Source organism: Drosophila subobscura, chromosome U, assembly GCF_008121235.1.
Source record: "Drosophila subobscura isolate 14011-0131.10 chromosome U, UCBerk_Dsub_1.0, whole genome shotgun sequence".
In the NCBI taxonomy this organism is placed as follows: domain Eukaryota; kingdom Metazoa; phylum Arthropoda; class Insecta; order Diptera; family Drosophilidae; genus Drosophila; species Drosophila subobscura.
The window spans coordinates 3,666,997-3,681,927 of NC_048534.1; the positions used below are offsets into that span (position 1 = coordinate 3,666,997).

Consider the following 14,931-nt stretch of genomic DNA (forward strand, 5'->3'; position numbering starts at 1 on the left):
ATTATTTTCTCTAGCAACTCCAATCTACTGCTCCTTCAGCACTTTCTTCCTGCATAGCCAGCGATCACTGTTGCTCCGACACTATGTGCAGGAAAACCCTTTCCTTTGCAGTTTTATGCGTGACATAACCCATTCATATTCCCGGCAGCTCACAGCTTAAGCTTATTGTTTACTTGTTGAAAGATGCCTTGCCCCCAAAAACAAACAAGAGTAAATGGGTAAAAAATAGAAAATCTTTTTAGAAGAAAAATATCCAACTGACGGATAAAAAGTCAAAGCATTTTTCCTCTCTGACATTTTGGTGAGAGGCGCTGCTTCTGCCAAGCTGAAATCAAAGCAAATAAAGTAAGCAAATTATGAAGCGAGATGAAATGGAGGAGCAGCGTCCAGAGCAGACTGCTGGAAAATAAATTCAGTGAGCGTCTAGCTGGAATTTGTTGAGTGGAGAAGATTGGACATTGATAGCGTACGTGGTCAGGATTCCCAAAAAAAAAGAAGGAAGAGACTTACTGCCAGTCCTCTGGCATTCTAGCATTCGTGGCTGCAACCTGAAGTGGCAGAAGAAATGTATTCGTCCATGGTGTGCTGGGAGTAAACATGTTTCAAATATTTATGCGCTCATTTCTGGTGGCTCTGCCGCCGCTGCTCAACTATTATTGTGGCAGAGAGCGCTATTTGTCTTCGGCTTGACAAAAACCGCGACTTTCAGTCCTACAAGGAGTAGGTAGGTGGGTCCTTCAATTTACTGTATGTTGTAGCTGTGGCTGTATCTCTTTCTCCCCCTTTTGTGGCAGAGCCCAGGACACGTTTTGGCAATGAACACGACAAAGGAACGTGTGTTTATTTTTATTTGTGGCCTCCCCACAAAGGTAAGTGCGCAAGAAAAGGCGAGCAGCAGAGCAGGACTCCAATATCCTTGCTCTGTGTGTTTGCGGGGGCTCTCGGGAAAAATTTATGTGGCAGGGCGGCTCGTAAAGGCCGTGCTGTCGCTTGGTTGATTGAATTTTTGCCCGTTGCACTGCCGTCTGTCCGGGGCTGTGGGGCGGAGGCGGTTGTAAATTTTTAGTCGCGCAAACTAATTGGAAACTTCGAGGTGGGAGGCGTCTCAGATAATCCATAATTAAAATTAAACATTGAACAAGCAAATTTCTTTGTGGACATTAGATCCAAGTTTGCATTTCTTTGCAAAGGAAAATAAAGAAAAACCAAAGGTGGATTTCTCTTTTCTGGGTTAATATCAATAGTAAAAATGTAAGAAAATTGCAAGAAAATTAATTAAACAAAAGTAAATGTGGGCAAAAGAAAAAATGGTGTTAAATATATAGAAATAGGAAAATTCTATTTGGGACCGTCCTCATGTTTTTTCCATGCAAATGTTTGCCCAGGTCCTGGTTCAGTTTTTTCTCCTGCCAGCGGAGGATCTGTTCACATAAAATGCAAAAGTAAACAGCATCATTAAAGGCGAAAAGCACCTGGGGACTGGGAACTCGTGGGCCGGGCATCTTCTGTGGGGGCAAGATGCGGGCTATTAACAATGTTGCCACTTCATTCAAATTAAGCAAGAGAGACCCCACACCCCCACCAACCTTGCGCCACAACCTACGTGACGGTTGCCACAAAAACGTCCTTTCGCCTCAATGTTCAAATTTTAATCGCATTTCTTGGTCTTGGCTCCGGGTCCTTTTCACTTGCCGCCTGTCCTTTGGCTTCGACACTTGCAAGGGGGACAGGGGGACGGACCACGACTCTGGGTCTTGGGCTGTCAAGGCAAAAGCAGACCAGAGAAAAGGGTTTTTTTTTGGTTGCCTCTTGTTTGTCCTGTATTTCGTCCTTTGGCCCAGTGCCCTCACGGCCCATGGCCCTGTCACTCACTCATTTGTTTTTGTCTTCTCTTCTGCGTTTTGCTGCCCACAAAATGGAAATGGAAATTGGTTTTCTCTTGGTTTTCGCTCCCTTTGCCAGGGTGTCCCCCAAACGGCAGCAACAACAACAATAACATTCATTTAAAATGCAAATAAAGTGACAAATTACCTGAATTAGTGACACAACCAACGTTCAGCGTTCAGCGCGTTTTCCTCTTGAGGTATTTACTTTTGTTTTTATTTTTAAATGCCCAATTTGGCTGTTGACTTTGGTTAGGCGAGTGCTTCTTCTTGGTTCTGCTGGTTCTTCAGCTTTGGTGATAGAACTGGGGCCCAGAACACAGAACACAACACACAAAAAAACACTGCACAGCCAATTGAAATGTAGGGTTCCCGATGGGAGAGTGAGATGCAAATGCTTCTTGCAATACTTTAAACGGGAGATTTCTACATTATAGCAGTGTGAATTCCATTTTCAGATGCAGGAAAAAAACTTTGACCTTACGATCTAGCAACCAGCACAGCCCTGAAAGGTTAATAGGGCAGCGTCAATCATTAATTAATATTCCATCATTAATTTGTGGCTAAAAGAGAGTCTAGAGGGCTACAACTTCATTTGTATGGGAAAAAGTACATTCTTTCTTGCCGAAAATTCAGCATTCGTATTCAAAATAAATGAATATCTCATAACACTCTCATAATTACATATACGTAAACAGCTTACAATTATTTATTTACATTTAGTAATTTGATATAATTAAATGATTTGATGTATGGACTTATTATTTATTTAATATTATTATATTTTAACATTTTTACAACACAAAAACTAAAGTTGTTCACCTATTTTCTGGTGTACTGATATATTATTTATTGATTTTAAAATTGTGTAACCTAAAAATTAAACTGGAAATTACTAAAGAATCTTCTGAATATTTTTCCTAAATTTAATTATCAACATTTCCTTAACACTTTGACATGTTTTGTATTCCTTACTGCCATATGCAACATTTTCAGTACATCCATAATTCGCTCAGCCCAAATCAGCTGGCAGCGCGGTGTCCTTTAAAGACCATCCGCAATGCCCAGCCAGCTATTAAATTCAATTGTTGCCCCGAACAATATTGAATCAACAGTAGACTGGCGGAGAGATGAGAGCTCTACAAGGAACAGCAAAAGGAAAACTTAAGGCCTTCTGAACAGCTGTCGTGTAAATATTTAATTTACGAAATTCCATAATAAAATGTTCCTTCTGGCTGCTCCTTTAAGGCAGCTGGGGTTTTCATTTCGCATGCCAATTGTTTGGCAAGTGTCAAAATAATAACAAGCCACCCCCAGAAGTCCAAGGCTGAACCCGACCCCAGGACCTCAGGACCAACCGCCCCCTCAGCCCCTTGGGTGCATGTAATACCAATGCCAAGTGTCAAAATATTTCGGCAATTTTTTTATGTTAATTTCGTATTAATAAAATAAATATTAAATCAGAGCGCGGCGAGGGATGTAGATGAGGGTGACAAATGACAAATGTCTCGGGCGGGGCGGGGGCACAACGACGACTATATTAGAGACCAAAACCACTAATTTATCCCCAGAGAAAGTTAAGGGAGAGGGAAGAGTGCCGGCAGCTGTTGCCCTCCATTGAACCCACCCTCACACCAGCAGGGGGTTGGCTTTGATTGGAGCTTTCATTGTGCGGAGAAGTTCCTTCCCTCAATTTAAATTTCATAAACTTAAAGATCCCTTAGCCAATTTTGCTATTTGTTGTTATTATTAAATTCTTACACTCTCGAGTCGTTGATTTTTATGGGCTCTGCGGCATTTTCTTTTTTAATTGTTATGCTACGCGAATCGAGCAGAGCCCAGCTAACCCCTTTGGCATTGGCATTAGCATTGGCATTGGCAGCGGCTGCTTAGCTGCTCATTAGCCAAAGTTTTATGTCTCAGGTCATAATTTGTAGGTACTGGCTGGATGGTAGTAAAAGTTTTTTGGCCATAAACAGCAGCTTCTGCGCTGAGCTTGAGAAGGAAAAGAAGAGCGAGCCATAAAAAGCTGATTCCGTTTCCGTCGGTGTTTTGAGCATACAATTTCGAGTCTAGGGAATGAAGGGAAGGCACATAATTGCAGCCATTTTCAATGTTAATTTAATATAATTGAACGCTTGAAGGAAGAGGGAAATGACACTGGATATCATAGCCGCAGGGCATAAATAGGCGCAAAGGAAATGCGAAGCCTCAGAGAAATACTTTGAAAAGTCTTTAAAAGTTTTGCAGATGCTAAAATTACATTTATTTTGGCTTAGGAAATGTCGCAAAATTGTGGAAAAAGATTTCGTATTTCGCCCTAAACAGGTAGCACTCCCATGGATCCAGTCCCACAACGACCCGGACCAAAATGTCTCTTTGGAACGACAATGGTTTTCCCCTTCATGCATAGTTCTCTGTCCCCAATGTCCCCCCTTCTCTGTACTCGCTGATCCCTGGAATGTGCAACATCGTGTGTCTGCAACGGAAGCTACTTGTTGGGTTAATGACATCGTAAAAATAGCTGCAGCTGCTGCTGTTGCTGCCACTGCCACTGCCACTGCTGCAGATGCTGTATGCCGTGCGAAAAACTGACACTGTACCTCCAGCGGGGGCCATAATAATTAAGCCCCCTGCCTTACCCTTTTTCGCCTGTGTCTAGTTTTTGACTCTAAATAGTAGCAACTGAAATAGTAGCATTCCCCAAGAGAGTTTTCAAGTAACAAATTGCAGGAAAATGCCCTCCAACTGCAGTCCAAAATACTTTATGGTCTTACGGATGGAAGGAAGAACGTAATGAGGCTTCTATTAGGTATTTCAGAGGATCCTAATACCAAGAAACTTTCAACCCCAGCCAGTCTTCAAAACTTTCAACCCATTCCGAGCATAAACGTATCTTTTTTCTGTAGAAAATCCCCAATGGTAGGCCTTGAGTCTAACTGTCACAAGTGAAAAACTGTCGTCCTCCCATTCAAAATCGAAAAAGTTTAGTTGTAATTTTTATCTCGAACCCTCAACACCTTTGCCACAGATTTCTGATTGGAAAGTTTCGGAATAAAAATTTACAAACTACAAAATTTCACAAGGGAAATACTTTCGGTTCCTAACTCCGTGAAGCTTGTTGGCGCTCAAGAAAAACTCGGGTATTCTGACGCGTAAAATCGTTGCAGCAAAATCATGTGCGGCGGCTATGGTTGTGGCAGCTACGGTTATGGACCCTCTGGTCCATGTGGTGCCTGGTGTGGTTCGTACTGCGGCCCCTCGTGTGGACCCTGCTGTGGACCGTCGTGCGGTCCCTGCGGCTACTCGGGTGGCTGCTGTGGGGCGCTTGGTTGCGGCCCAAGCGGACCGGCCTGTTGGCCATATGGACTGTACACATGCTGAGCTTCAGAAGGATTTCAGGAACCAATGAGAAGTTCCATCCAAACTCGTTAAACGAGAGGTGAGTACACCGCTCCGCACAAAACAAAGCAGACGCGGGACCATGCCACGCGTTGCCAATAAAAATTTCAACTCAATGGGTTGGGGGCGCATTTCAATAACTCGTCCTGGGACACAAAGGAGCTCGTTGGAGGAGGATAGGCCGGAGAAGGGTGGCTAGAGCAGCCTGCTGCCTTCGATTGTAAACAAAACTCTAATTTGAATTCTTCTGGAGGAGAGAAGTCGCATCGGATGTGCAAAGGGAGAAAAGCGGATTTCATTACAGCAGAGAGAGGCCTTTGGTTACCGTTGCCAGCCATTGAAAAGCGCGCAAAGAAAACACAGGTGTAAAAGGGGGGGTCCAAGGAGGAGGAAGCTGGAGGAACTCTCTCCATACGTGCTGCTTTTATTACAACATTTTCTGATGCTTTGTGTTCATTGTTTATTTGGAAATGAAAGAGCTGCGGCAGTAAGGACCCGCAATCAGGGCCTCCTGCAGAGCATTCGAATTGAGGCAAGGCGCGCGCCCCCCATTGAGAGCGGAGCTAAATGCTAGCCATAAAAAAATTTGCCATGTGGCACAGCTTGATGTGCACTGAAATCTCATAAAGCTAAATATTAGAGTCATAAACTCATATTAATCATATGAATATACACTAAATCTTTCTCTCTCTTTTCTTCATTGCAGGTCGGTGTCTACGATTACAGTTTTTGGCTAAACTGAAAATTGGATTAGGCACTGGAAACAACTCATTAAAAAACAGGCAGCTATTGACATAAAAACATGTTGTCTATTGCTGTAGGGGGGTCGTACCAACCTAATAGCAAAGGGAAAAATTTGTCCCCTAAGCCGTTAGTGCCTGCTGCCAGGAATCCCCAAGTCTTAACATGTCTGTAGGCTTAAGCCACTAAACAAGCCAAGAGACAGGAGAGACACACAGAGACGGAGAGAGAGTAAGCCTCTCGCACCTTAGCAGGAACCGACAACTCCTGCTGTAGATGTGTGTACCCCCTTTCCTGGGAAAAGCCATTGCCAAACATGTCTCGGAAAATGGCTGGCGGCTAAAAAGTCTGCGTTTACTTTTTGGGGGGGTGTGCGCCTATGCGAAACTGAAAGTCATGCGTTTTCCGCGCTTTCCGGGACAGGGAACCAGCGTGTTGATTTTACTTTTCAGCCTCTCCTCTTGCTGTTCACATTTCTGTTCTTTTAAGGGAAAAAGTGGAAGTGGAAATGAAAATGGCAAAAGGATAGGAACTTGTGAATGGTGTGAGGGTTTTGGGGGTTTGGGGTGACTGCCACTGTTTTGCCAGCAATGTCATGCTGTGTCACGTTATTTATTTTCGCTGTATTTTTGAGCTGCTCCGAACCCGTTTTCCTTGTGTTTTTCTTTGCCACAAACTTGACGTCTTTAAATTAACATAAAAGAAACGTTAGGCTTTTCGATGGCGCTGCCGTAGATGTGGGAGTGGGTGTGGGTGTGAGGCGTGGCATATGTGCCCATTCTGTTTAATTATTTTGTTAAGCAGTTGACACATAGCAGCGGCAGCGCCCGAGGGCCTTAAGCAGGCACTTTATGGCCAGGGCCGAAAACTTCGTTTACTAAGCCGATAATACGGCAGAGAGTCGTCGAGTCCTAGGTCCCGAAACTAACCCCAAACAAGGGTGGGGCCTTGTGGAGCTCTGCCCACGATGCCCGCCACGATAAGCCTTAAAGCGCATTGTGGTCAGTTTTTCAGTGGGCCAGATCTCTTTTATTTCGGTTTGCCCTTTGCCCGTTATGCGGCCCAAAATCCTGTTATGGCCTAATCTCGAGGGTGGAACGAAGAGAGTGCGGCCAGGGCGAGGTTTACGCGTCTCAGAGCCAAATACCTTAAATACTTTTTGACGTTTTCACATGTGACTGGAACCAAAATATGTCGCACCCTTGGCCACGCTGGTCAATGGGGTTTCTCCCCTTAAGTGGGTCGTAATTCCTTTTTGGCCACACATTGGGGTCTTTAGGGAGGGCAATAATGTGGGTGTGCGACAAAACTTATTGGCTTGAGAACAGTTATGGATGGAATGGCTCCTTCTTGAGATCTAAAAACCTCAAATGGCTAAGAAAAAACTCCGAAATTATTGCACTTTCTTGTAGCTTTGCATACTCGTTTATTTGACTGTAATATAGGCTTGGATATAATCGATTAGACATAGTTTATCAAGGTGGGGTCTGGTGGCGCTGCTCGATTGTTATGGGCTATCGTGATCGTAATAGTAATCGTCCAGGTCTAGACCGAGGGCTGCACGCAGCGCGTGTTCTCGGGCAGATCGCAGATGCCCTTCAGGGCGTTGAAGTACTTGTCGCCGCAGCTCACCTGCAGTGGCTTTCCATAGCGGCAGATGTAGTAGTCGTTGCAGCTCTTCAGGGAGGCCATCATGAAGCCATCGGGCTTGCTCCGGCACACGTAGTTGGTGTAGGTGAGGATGTTCAGCTCCTGGGCCTGGGGGGTGGCCTGCTGCTGCATTGCCTCCACGAGTAGTCCGGCAGGACGGGCCGGGCGGGCGGGTCTCACTTGCATGGAAGCGGGCTTCACCATGGAGGCTGCGCTGGCTCCGCTGCATGGAGTGGTGACCTGAACACAGGGTGTGGTGACCTCTACACAGGGTGTTGTCACTTCTACGCATGGGGTGGTGATCTCCACGCATGGGGTGGTGACTTCTACGCATGGGGTGGTGATCTCCACGCATGGGGTGGTGACTTCTGCGCATGGGGTGGTGATCTCCACGCATGGTGTGGTTATTGTTGAACAAGTTGTTGTTGAACAGGTTGTTGTTGCAGAAGGAGTGGGTACACAGGGTGTTGCGGGTGCTGGTGTAGCTGGCGTGCTTGCACAGGGTGTCTCGGGTACTTTGGGGGTCGTTCCACAGGGTGTAGTGGAGGGTGTTGTTGAGCATGTGGTTGTTGTCGATGTTGTTGTTGAGCATGTGGTTGTTGTCGATGTTGTTGTTGAGCATGTGGTTGTTGTCGATGTTGTTGTTGAGCATGTGGTTGTTGTCGATGTTGTTGTTGAGCATGTGGTTGTTGTCGATGTTGTTGTTGAGCATGTGGTTGTTGTCGATGTTGTTGTTGAGCATGTGGTTGTTGTCGATGTTGTTGTTGAGCATGTGGTTGTTGTCAATGTTGTTGTTGAGCATGTGGTTGTTGTCGATGTTGTTGTTGAACATGTGGTTGTTGTCGATGTGGTTGTTGAACAAGTTGTGGTTGTCGAAGTTGTTGTTGTACATGTTGTTGTTGTAGAACTTGTTGTTGTTGTCGATGTACTTGTTGAACATGTTGTAGTTGTCGATGTTGTTGTTGTACAAGTTGTTGTGGTAGAGCTTGTTGTTGAACAGGTGGTTGTCGTCGCTGTTGTTGTCGAACAGGTGGTTGTTGGTGCAGATGGGGTAGTTGCACAGGGTGGTGTAGCGGGGGTGCTTGCACAGGGTGTTGTGGCTGCTGGTGTAGCGAGTGTTGTAACACAAGGTGTTTCTGGTACTTTGGGAGTGGTTACACAGGGTGTTGTGGCTGCTGGTGTAGCGAGTGTTGTAACACAGGGTGTTTCGGGTACTTTGGGTGTGGTCGCACAGGGTGTTGTGGCTGCTGTTGTAGCGGGGGTGCTTGCACAGGGTGTTGTGGCTGCTGGTGTAGCGGGTGTGGTAGCACAAGGTGTTTCGGGTACTTTCGGTGTGGTTGCACAGGGTGTTTCGGGTGCCACCGTGGGGCAGGGTGTCGTGGGACATGGTGTCGTGGGACAGGGTGTCGTGGGACAGGGTGTCGGTGTACAGGGAACAGCAGAATCAGCGGTGTCCGTAGCCAACGCCGATGACTGTACTTCAATGCATCCGGTGTTGTAGTTGACACATCCCTGGACCTTGGCGTCAAAGAAGCGGGAGCATGTGCTTACCAGCGCCTGTCCTCCCTGGCACTCGTAGTACTGAGAGCAGCTTCCCGGCACAAGAGCCCTGAAGCCGTCCGACTTGTGGACGCACACATAGCGGCGATACAGCTGATTGTTGATGGCCGTCGGTACGTTGGGCACACTGGCGGCACTGATACTGGCCACCAGCAAGGCGGCACAGGCAATTACTGCAATGGGGATACGGGGATATGGGTTAGTCCTTGCTGTTTGGCAGCAGCCAATAGTAGTCGAAGACTCATACCGAATGTGCTCTTCATTCTTAGATGGCAGCTATTCCTTTTTGAGTGCGGGTTCTGGTCTCCTTGACAAGCTGGCGTACAAAGTGCTGTACTGGAATGACAGTTTCGCAAGTGCCGCTGCCTTTTATACATGGCGGGGCGTACCGAAGATACGTATCTTTACATGGCCCAAGTGACCCTTATCGATGGGTCTAACATCTAGATGGGGCTCTGATATCTGTGCGTCTTCGGCGACAACCTTGATTTTGAATGCTCGCAGGGTTTGGGGGATGCGATGCTGCTTTGATACCGTGCGTTATCATCTGACGAATGTCATTTGGCCTAAACTTTTCAATTTCAATAATTATTTCGCACGAAATCACAGCCGGGAACACGCGTGACACATCTTTTTCTCTCTTTCTCTCTCGGCAGCCACAACGTGCTATTAATTAAGAGTTTTAGACTGTCATCATTCGATATTCGACACTCGACATCCGGACATTCTACATTCCACATGCGAGGAGCCCATCCGCTCTGCCCCAACAAATACCAACCTCACATCCAGTTTCCAGACCGAGTGAGACCGAGTGTGTGTGTCCGTGCGGTCAGGGCCTGATGACGTTAATTTAACAAAGGAATTTACAATTGTTTAATTAATTAGATGCATGCCGCATACGCACAAAGACAGTGACCAGGGGAGACCGAGAGTAAAGACATGTCCAGCATGCCAGACAGCAGCAGCAGCACATATTTGCCATCCTTGTCATGGGCTAGAGTCGCGTAGTTCCTCGCAATCGGTGTCTAAATACATGTCAATCGGTGTTTGGTTAGGCGTGGACTGGGTTAGGGATTGGTCTCTGATCTGCCTTCGATTATTCCGTTCTTTGTATTTAATTATTCGCTCCGTTATCATCTGGTGCGGCTGCCCTAAAACTACCAAAATGCTACTTATGCCCGATAAAATGCCACAACGAACGTCTTGCAAACATGTGTTTTTATTTTCTGCTGAATGGGTTCCCCTCCCGATAACGATCAATAGAACTGCCGTGGGTTCGCTCGTCAAGTGCGTACTATGTAATTACAATCAAATCGATAAGAAATCAAGTCAAGTACAGGTCGTGGTCGCTTTCGCTGTCGTTGTCGTTTGTCGTGTTCGGGAGTTGACTTGAAAGCTCGTGCGTGCAAATCGCCTGCACAATCATTTTTCATGTCACATCAAAAACAATTACCAAAGTCGAGACTTGAGGCGGAAATTTCTCATATGCCCTTACAGCGATAGTTTGTTCTTTTGCATGCAACTTTCAAACATTTTTACTTCAGAAGAATTTGTGTACAAAAATAATTGCTGCATCAGAGTTAAAATAAATTAAAATTCCAAAGAAAGAGAGTTTTTTTTAGAGCAACAATAAGGTGGATACTTGCAAAGACTTGCAAATGTGATGTCTGATAGCAGCAACGGAATTCCTGTTGCTGCTTCCGTTTCCGTTAAAAAAAAACGCTATTAGAGTTGCCCAAATAAATTGATGAAAGTCTTCAGTTCGTATCGTATCTGATTTTCAAATGAACATGTAATAACCATCTCGAATATTATCCAACGAATATCGGAACCATGGACATTAATTTCAAATTAGAATTCAATTTGGTCAAATCGGACATTAGCTGCGGCGGTCAGGGACACAAACTAATATCTACAAAAATCCACACACAGCAGCAGCAGCCAATCTGCTTGTTAACCCATAAAAAATGTCTGTCTATTACCGGCAATTACATTAAAATCTCGACTCTCCAACAACAACACCAGCAAATCTATATAATAAAACATTTTAACGAAATTGAATTGAGATTTTTGGGCTGATTTTTCTCGTTTTTTCAAACCCTTTCATAGAAAGGTTGCTAGCAAGAGTCATGGCTGAATGTCGTATTGGTATTAATGTAGTAGAGAGTGGGCCCAAAATTTTGGGTCAGCATCGCCGGCAGCGCATTAAGAGAAAGTTTATGAGGGGCGAGGACACTAGAAAGGGTAAAAAATCAATAGTTCAGTAGTTGAAAATTTAAATTTCTCGGCAGACAAACAAATTTTAAATGTTTCATGTTTTGTTGGGTTTTCTTTCGGGAAGAGATTATTTATGCGACTTTATTTTACAGTTGACTTGAGGCAGGCGAGAAACAAAAGGAAGAGCAGAAAGCGACTGAAAAAGAAATCACTTAACCCTTGAGCAACCCCCGACACATGCGAAATTGACTTGAATTATCGAATTTCGTATCGGGTCTCTGGTCTGGGTCTGCCACTGGCTCAGGCTATGACTCTGGGTGACCCTTTTATCCAACTTGAACTCGAGTTCAGTCGGCGGAATGGCGGGCGGCACACACACACATCACGGGGGGGGAGGAGAATCAAACGGAATATAAATCAGTATAATGATTTCTCTGCGAGCAAAAACAAAGCAGAAAAAAGTGGCATAGGAAAGGAAAGGGACAGAGCGGTGGAGCGGTCTTCTGTGTTTGCTCTCCGCCTGGCGCCCGGAAACGGAAGCAGCGCCAGAGTGTGTGTGCGAAAAGATGGCTATACTCTGAGTGGAAGAAGGGAACTTTAAACGGTTTCTTGTACTTTAACTATCCTTCTGTACACTGCTGTCCCGTGCTCTTTGTGCAGCGGAATCACCTTGTCGCGACGGGAGGGTGCGTACTCCGTGGAACATTGCCTTACACTTTGCAATTTCCTCACAGAGCAACAAGTGAAAGAGGGAATGGACGCTCTGAATGATCAACTATTTGATTCCCTGTAACTTTGGGGTTTCAGTGGAGCTGAATGTCTTTAGGGAGAGTTTCCTAGAGCTCTTAGACCACGCTATTTGAAGGATCAATGTATGAAATGACTCTTGGTCCAATCTACTCCACTTCTATATATGCTTTGGAGGCATAAAAAGTAATCTAGCTTGTCCTTTGCCACAGCATCGTCATCCTCGTCCTCGTCCTCGTCATCGTCATCGTCAATGTCCTGGCGTGACCCCATTTCCCCTCAAATTAAGTTCAATCGAATTGCCTGCTATGCTGCCACAGTTTCCAATCAAAGTCTTTCAGCAAGCGGCTGTAGCAGTGGCAGTTCCAGTGGCAGTGGCAGTGGCAGGCAACGGAAGCTGCAAAGATATGAAAAGGGAAGCGAATCGAATTAAGTCGGCAGCTGCTTATTGATTTTCATAAATGAAATGCATTATGTTGCTGGGGATACACCAAACCAAAGGACCGATGCCAAAGCTGATGCTGATGCTATGGGTTGTTGGAATTGTTATTCCGCATGCATTAACCGTTGCTCAGGTACAACTTGCTGATTAATAATTTACAAGGAGACGAACTTTGTGAGCTGCACGAAGAGCAAGCTGAGAATCACTGAGAATAGAAAGCACAGAGCAGTGCCGGAAGGCATGAAGCTGTTTTGTCGCAACGCTAAAATAAATTCACTTGCATGCCAGTGCAAAGGATGCAGGATACAGATAGTCCTCACACACACAAGAGAATCCTCAGTCGACTGGTTACGCGACGACTCAGTGGAGTGCGAAAGGGCATTGGCTGGAACTCGCTCTGACTCGGACCTGGTCTCTCGCACTGACTTATGGCAAGATAAGCAGACGAGTTTGACTTACAGGTTAATTTATTATTGAAACTAATGTCTGCACCCTCAACCCCCATAAGGATGGAGTTGGGTGAGGCAGGTGCCAGATGAGTCACATATCAGAATGGGGAAATCGGAATCAGAGTACTCCGCAGGGTGGGCAAGAGTGCAAATTATGAAACTCGACTTGACAAATGTCAGTGACATTAATTAATCGTTGAGATACGACAGGAACTGCGCCTCAGCTGTTGGTCGCACATGTGGCACATACGTAAAGTCAAGGGCAGGGCTATGGGCATGTGGTGGGTGTTGAAGGTGTGGTCATTCATTTAGCTGTGGGTTGGTTGAGAGAAATTTAAGGCAACTTTTATTGGAGAATACAAGTCAAGATATATTCAGAAATGTCCACCTAATCGATACACCTTTCTCACTTACTTTTTGTTAATTGTTTCCACTCTGTGTAGCTTCACGTGATTTGCCTTTTTGCAAGAAGACATTTTCTGGGCATATGGACAATTTATGATTTATATGCCACATAAAAACTTATTTTTATCATCATCGCGCTTGCGAGTCATCAGCGTTTGCAAGGAGCAGTGGCTAAGAGGGGAAAGTAAATCCCTTTACAATATAAGAAACCCCCAAAAAATGCACAGCGACAGAGCTTGAAGGATCTTTAGTGGGCGAGCGAACACGCAAACGCATAAAAGCCACAAACAAACGTGCTCATATATTGCCATGAATGAAGCTGTGTGTGCGGGACTGTACATAAAAAGTAACGCTGGTATAAAAATAACTGAAATATGCACACACGCACACACCTTTACGATTCACTGAAGGAGTAAAAATTGTACAGTGGAATTTACACGCTAAATGCGTCCCAAAAGAGAGCAAGCGAAAGTCATTAAATGGCCCCAGCCAGCACCTGGAAAGGAAGACACCACGCCACGCCATGACACACCCCCCACATACTCGCAGTAGGCACCAAAAAGGTTTTACATGTCATTGCGGAGCCCCCAATGGAGAGGGAGAGTGTGGCAGAGTGGCGAGAGTGTAGCCAGAAATTCACATAAATACATAATGAGCAGCAATTTCGCCCCTGCACCTCCACACATGTTTGTGTGTGTGTGTGTGAGAGGGGAAATCCAAGAAAATGGCCGACCAAAGTGCGTGGGACTTGGGGCTAAAAAAGCGTAAACTTTTACTTTAATTTCCCGCTGGAATTGGCCCAAGGAATGGCCACGGCTAAGCCATTGGGCCAAGAAAGCGAGCTGTCAACATTTTCGTGCCATCAAAGCGCCTAGTTGTATGCAATTAATGTGTGTGTGTGGGTGAGGCCTTCAGGCGTGTGGGCTTTGAGGAAACTACTTACGAGGCACTCCACTACACGGCAAGAGAATAATGCAGGAAATACCACAACTACGAAGTTTGTATGCCCTTACGGAAGAGGCAAACGAACGAGCGTACACGTTGAACTAATGTAATGAGAAACATTCTCTGTTTAGACTTTTAGCAAATTACTTACGTGACTGATAGGAAACTCAAGTGATATCTTATCGAATCGAATCAAATCTTACAGCTACACAACCGCCCTAAAGATAGGCACGAAAACAAATGTTCCAATAACGAAATGAAATATCTGGATACAAATACAGAAATAAAAAATATGTAACGAGGCGGAAGAGCTTTCCCTGTTGTTGGTTGAAATACTCTTCGTTTTTGGCGCTCTGCTCTAATATTAAGGCCAAGTTGTTGGCTGGCAAAGTTCACACGAAGCCAAAAAGGAACGACAATGTCCCGTGAGACATTTTCAATTATTTATGCCAAGGCGGTGAAGGAGGTGGAGGAGGAGAAGACCTAGCCA

At 45.3% G+C, this 14,931-nt stretch overlaps 2 protein-coding genes across 3 annotated transcripts; one reads left to right on the forward strand and one right to left on the reverse strand.

The window, feature by feature from the left end:
* The first annotated feature begins 4,873 nt into the window (after window positions 1–4,873).
* On the forward strand, window positions 4,874–6,086 carry LOC117900607. Of its 2 annotated transcripts, none has more exons than XM_034811021.1 (2): window positions 4,874–5,325; window positions 5,539–5,641. In XM_034811021.1, the coding sequence occupies exons 1-2, from the start codon at window positions 5,111–5,113 to the stop codon at window positions 5,624–5,626; spliced, it is 303 nt and encodes a 100-aa protein (XP_034666912.1). In that variant the 5' UTR covers window positions 4,874–5,110; the 3' UTR covers window positions 5,627–5,641. The 2 variants fall into 2 exon arrangements, with proteins under 2 accessions (XP_034666912.1, XP_034666913.1); XM_034811022.1 differs by lacking the exon at window positions 5,539–5,641 and adding an exon at window positions 5,992–6,086 and having other exon boundaries at window positions 4,876–5,325.
* Window positions 6,087–7,419: 1,333 nt separating this feature from the next.
* LOC117900484 (mucin-2) lies at window positions 7,420–9,594 on the reverse strand. Its single transcript, XM_034810868.1, has 5 exons — window positions 9,484–9,594; window positions 8,843–9,409; window positions 8,494–8,743; window positions 8,187–8,226; window positions 7,420–8,156 (listed from the first exon to the last, which is right to left on the reverse strand). The coding sequence occupies exons 1-5, from the start codon at window positions 9,497–9,499 to the stop codon at window positions 7,572–7,574; spliced, it is 1,458 nt and encodes a 485-aa protein (XP_034666759.1). The 5' UTR covers window positions 9,500–9,594; the 3' UTR covers window positions 7,420–7,571.
* Between the last annotated feature and the right edge of the window lie 5,337 nt (window positions 9,595–14,931).

Excerpts from the sequence above, each read along its gene's own strand:
- LOC117900607 (XM_034811021.1), top strand. The coding sequence starts at position 5,111 with ATGTGGTGCCTGGTGTGGTTCGTACTGCGGCCCCTCGTGTGGACCCTG. Across the intron at positions 5,326-5,538 it reads CCAAACTCGTTAAACGAGAG|GAGAGAAGTCGCATCGGATG; the intron begins GTGAGTACACCG and ends ATTCTTCTGGAG.
- LOC117900484 (XM_034810868.1), bottom strand. Across the intron at positions 8,744-8,842 it reads CGCTACACCAGCAGCCACAA|CACCCTGTGCAACTACCCCA; the intron begins CACCCTGTGTAA and ends CCCCCGCTACAC. Across the intron at positions 8,157-8,186 it reads GAACGACCCCCAAAGTACCC|CCAGCACCCGCAACACCCTG; the intron begins GAGACACCCTGT and ends ACGCCAGCTACA.